This window comes from Helobdella robusta (genome assembly GCF_000326865.2).
Source record: "Helobdella robusta unplaced genomic scaffold HELROscaffold_1, whole genome shotgun sequence".
Lineage (NCBI taxonomy): Eukaryota > Metazoa > Annelida > Clitellata > Rhynchobdellida > Glossiphoniidae > Helobdella > Helobdella robusta.
Window position 1 is genome coordinate 3,572,279 of NW_008703570.1, and position 4,449 is coordinate 3,576,727.

Sequence of the window (4,449 nt, forward strand, 5' to 3'; positions counted from 1 at the left end):
ACACATGCAAGGCAGTGAAACAAAATTAAACAAATAAGTGAGAAAATAAATACAAAAAGTGAGAAAGAGAAATGATAAAACATGAAAAATAAAATATGTTAGAATAAAATAAATAATAATAATAAGACAAATAAAAGAAAATTTAATTGACGATGGAATATAAAATGGAGTAACGGCAAATTGATAGACTAGATGATGACTTAGTGAGGTGATCGATAAATAAAGGCTAGGCCTGTGTGTGAAAAAGTTTAATGAGTATTAATATATTTGATGACTTATTAATAGACTAAATGATGACTTAGTGAGCTGATCGATAAAAGTGAGATGATCAATAAGTAAAAACTAGTTCAGTAATAATGAAGTTCTCTTAAGTGCTAAAATGTCTGAGGTGTCTTGTGATGAAGGTCTTTTCCTGGTATGTAGATTGGGCGACGACTTGATAGTTATGTTTTCGCTGACGAAGGTTGTGTGTTGTAGTTTTGATTGGTGGTAGTAGAGGATGGATGACGTGGTTGTTGTTATTTTCTATTTTCTATTCTTTGTGCTATAACAAGTTTTGCATAAATTATAAGCTGTGCACGTGCATACATGACACATAATAACAACATCACTAATTGTGAGGTGAGCTGGACAATTTTCTTTATGCTATAACACGAGTCATGCATAAATTATAAGCTGATCTTTGTGTACAGAATTTGGCATATCACACATTGTTTATATATTTGAATTAATTAACTATTTGCTTGGTTTTATTTTTTGATGTTCAACATGTAGATAACTGTAAATGTGAGTTTTTTTTAACGTATGTAAAATGGTAACTAAAATCCGGCCCCGGCCGGTTTTTGAATTTTAAATCCAGCCCCGGTCGGACTTGGAAAACTTAAATCCGGTGCATCCCTAGTTTTAACTGATTTTTGCTTGTATTAAAAACTTGTCTAAAAGACTTGCAAAGTGTAAACTGAATTTATGTTTGTGCTATGCAACTGGCAAAATTTTTTATCCGAACCATTTAATTAACATGATCCGAATAGGTAATTCCTCATTGTTCGTATACCGAGGTACAACTGTGGTTGTATCCTAAGAAAAATTATTATACAACTGTCACATAATCAATCAATTTGAAACACAAATTTGCGTTTCATTCAAGATTTCGAACAACTAAAATACGAAGAAGACTTTGAAATATTATGATGAACACTGATGGAGTCAAAGAATCTACTCTTTTTGTTAGACGATTAAACATTTCTGACTATTGCTATCAACACTTTTTAATTTCGTTGTTTGATGATTACAATTATTCACGCATTAACTGATTCAAATCACGTTGATTAAATTTTATTCTAAACGTTTTTTCAAGTTCCACGAACATCTGATATGATCTCACATAAGTGCTTCAAGTTGCGGCTTTGATAAATAACAGAATAAAAAATAAGCGAGGAATTTTCTAGAATGCAAAAAATTTACTGTCGTATCAGATAAAAACCAATGTATATAATAGAAATGCAACTATAGAACAGTTCAATATCGATCGGATATCTCTAAAAATTGTGATGATGACCATTGCACATCACAGCTTAAAATAATGCATTTAAAATCTTGTGCAACACAAGAAGGTTAAAAATATTAATGTAAATAGAAACTTATGCAATGTCAAAAGCACAATTAGCTTTTTCGAAACGCTGTTATATGTATTTACATGTATGTATATATATATATATATATATCAATTTTCACGTTACATGGCATAATTTAAAAAGATGTACTTAATGATTCTTAAGGATGAAAGTTTAGGTCTTTTATGCCAAAACCTTTGGTTTCTGAAACTTTTCTGACTTGATTTTGTTTTGAATTTTTATCCTTATTTTCAGTCATAGAAGTTGGGTAGCTCATTCCAACTGGCACAAATGGTTTGTTGATATCATCTATGCCCTGTTGCCCAGTGGCAGCATTTTCTCCTCTTGGCTTATGTGAGCGTTGAATTTCATCTTTGAGGCGGAAGCGTGGTGCATCTGAAAATATTTTAAACACTTCGTATGGAGTATCAAGTACTTCCAGTAATTTCATTATAATTATAAAATTATTATGTGAGTGAATTCAATTGATATAAAATAAATGAATCAAAAAAAGAGGTTTATCAATTTGATCATGTGAAAGTAGAGTTCTCATTGTAGAAAAACTAGATAAAACAATGAAAATAATATTAATTGATAACATCTGTTGTGTAATAATAAAAAATTACTGTCGACGAAGTCCCAGCTTTCACCGTCGTGAATATTAGGATGAACCGCATCAGCTACTTCTGACTGATCATTCACTTGAATTTTGAATAATTTTAAAAATGCTATTGCCTTTGGACAAGAAAACCCACATGTCAATGTTTCAAAGATCTTGCGAGACTAGCTTTTTAATTCCAACATTTGCAAAAAGTCTTTATAAATAACTTAATTTTTGTACAATAGATATAAATAAATAGATAAAATTGATAGAATCATCTTGTAAACTTTGTTAAAAATAAAATAAAGTAGTGTAAGTTATAAGAACCAAGAAAGGATAGATAAATACTGAAAATTGTCACAGGCAACTAAACATTTTCATACATAAATGTGCTCATTTAACATAAGATTTTTAAAATGTCATTATCACTTATTTATCAGGCTATCACACATTTGTTTATTTCTTTGATTATTCAACTAAATTAATCAGACAATGTACAAGCCCGAAAAAAAGATATATAAATTTGTGAACAATATGATAAATACCTTCTTCTTCCACAGCCACTTGCTTAACTGCATATTTGCACTGCAGATAATGCGCATCAATTAAATCTTTATCATAGACATGTAGCGCATAGAATCTGCAAGTTTTCATTCGGGCCAAGCTAGGATCTTGCTGTGATTTTTATAGAAAAAATGATTTTAACATTTGAGACTGGCTGTGACAATTTTTTCTGTTTTCTAGATGGCGGCAAATTAAATGATAGAGCTTTGGTGAAGGTCACAATCAGTTTAACAATAATTTGTGGTAGGATGGCACAATTGTGAGCAAACGATCATGCAATCAGGTTAAAAAAAAGTAGGATACAATTATCACATGCTGAATATGATTTAATGAACTGAATTTATTGAGTATTTACAAATTTATATGCATTTTATTTATTAATCAATATAATAAATTTGAAGATTAAAGTTTTTTTAAACAAATCTTAACTTTCACCTTAAGTTATTGATGCCAAAAATACGAGAAATAAATTAGAAAAAGGAAAGCTCCTTCACATTTGATTTTTTTTTTCACAACCTCATCCTTATGTACACAATCAATTGTTAAAAGTGAATGTTTACAAAAAATGAAACATTATACTCTTAACATCTTAGCAAAAGCAAGTGAATTGGACAAAAGTCACTCAACTATTTATTTGCAAGTTTGTCTAATAACAGTTAAAATAATTAATAAACATAAAGTTTGGTGCCTTTGCAAGAGATGATGGGAATCATACATTGTAGCATACACTGTGTACATTTCCTAATCCAACTTTTATAGTATAGGTAGACTGATAGAGTATTACAGTAAATGACGTAATGACTTATTCATTGTAAAATATATATAATATAGACAACTCAAAATTTGAATATTAAATATAAATAATTAAAAATGGTTAGCATGAATTATCTATGACTTGAGTAAGCAGTGAAGGTAAAGCAACTCAATTTTTCTATGAAACAACTTGAGTGTATTTTAAAAATTACTTGAAGTGTTAGTGTATTAATATTAATATTGAATATTGCACTTCAGTGGCTCTTGCTCCAGTGTCAACTATTATTTCAAAGTATATTTAGTTTTAGATTAGGTTGTGTAGTGTGGCATCTTAAGTTATGTTATACAGGTTATTATATAAGAAGAATACACAGGCACGTTGATTAGATAGTGATATCAAATTTAAATACCATTTTGACTAGCAACAACCAACAAAATTAGTAAAAAACATACTATCTTCATATCCTTCAGATGAGTATTCAACCTTTTGAAGCGAATTTGGTGGGTTTTTGGTGGCTGGCAGTAAGGGCACGTGACTAGCTCGTCCGGCTCGAAAGTTTTCATCCTTGAAACGTTCTTTCAGCGGCAAATTTTGAAACTGCCAGAAAATTCAAACGAGTCAAAATTTAATATTCTTAATCTTTCTACTTAGTAACTTTTAGAAACAAAGACTGTATAACACACAACGTTTCTCATAACTTTTATTTTATAAGACAAATAAATACAACAATATAATAATATAATTACCAAACTTTTAATAAATAATGAATAATTAATTTCTAATTAATATTTAATGGTTTAATTAATTAAATTAATGGTTAGTGAATAAGCTCTGATATTATATCCATGGTAGAATGCCATTTCTAGCACTGCTAGTACGCGATGAATGGTTCGAATACTGTTTGTCTGAAACTCAAC

At 29.6% G+C, this 4,449-nt stretch overlaps 2 protein-coding genes across 2 annotated transcripts in view; one reads left to right on the top strand and one right to left on the bottom strand.

Annotated features, from left to right (window-relative positions):
* Positions 1–1,349, top strand: part of HELRODRAFT_105249 (hypothetical protein) — a gene marked incomplete at its 5' end in the record, with an annotated part of 8,935 nt that extends 7,586 nt beyond the window's left edge. The window contains one exon of the mRNA XM_009010716.1: positions 1,148–1,349. Within this exon, the coding sequence (XP_009008964.1) occupies positions 1,148–1,191 (44 nt within the window). The 3' untranslated portion in view covers positions 1,192–1,349. The remainder of the gene's footprint in view (positions 1–1,147) is intronic.
* Positions 1,319–4,172, bottom strand: HELRODRAFT_187809 (hypothetical protein). The gene is made up of 5 exons (XM_009010717.1): positions 3,985–4,172; positions 2,760–2,889; positions 2,240–2,314; positions 1,580–2,009; positions 1,319–1,557 (listed from the first exon to the last, which is right to left on the bottom strand). Exons 1-4 carry the CDS (start codon positions 4,093–4,095, stop codon positions 1,774–1,776), a joined length of 552 nt encoding a protein of 183 aa, XP_009008965.1. The 5' UTR covers positions 4,096–4,172; the 3' UTR covers positions 1,319–1,557; positions 1,580–1,773.
* Between the last annotated feature and the right edge of the window lie 277 nt (positions 4,173–4,449).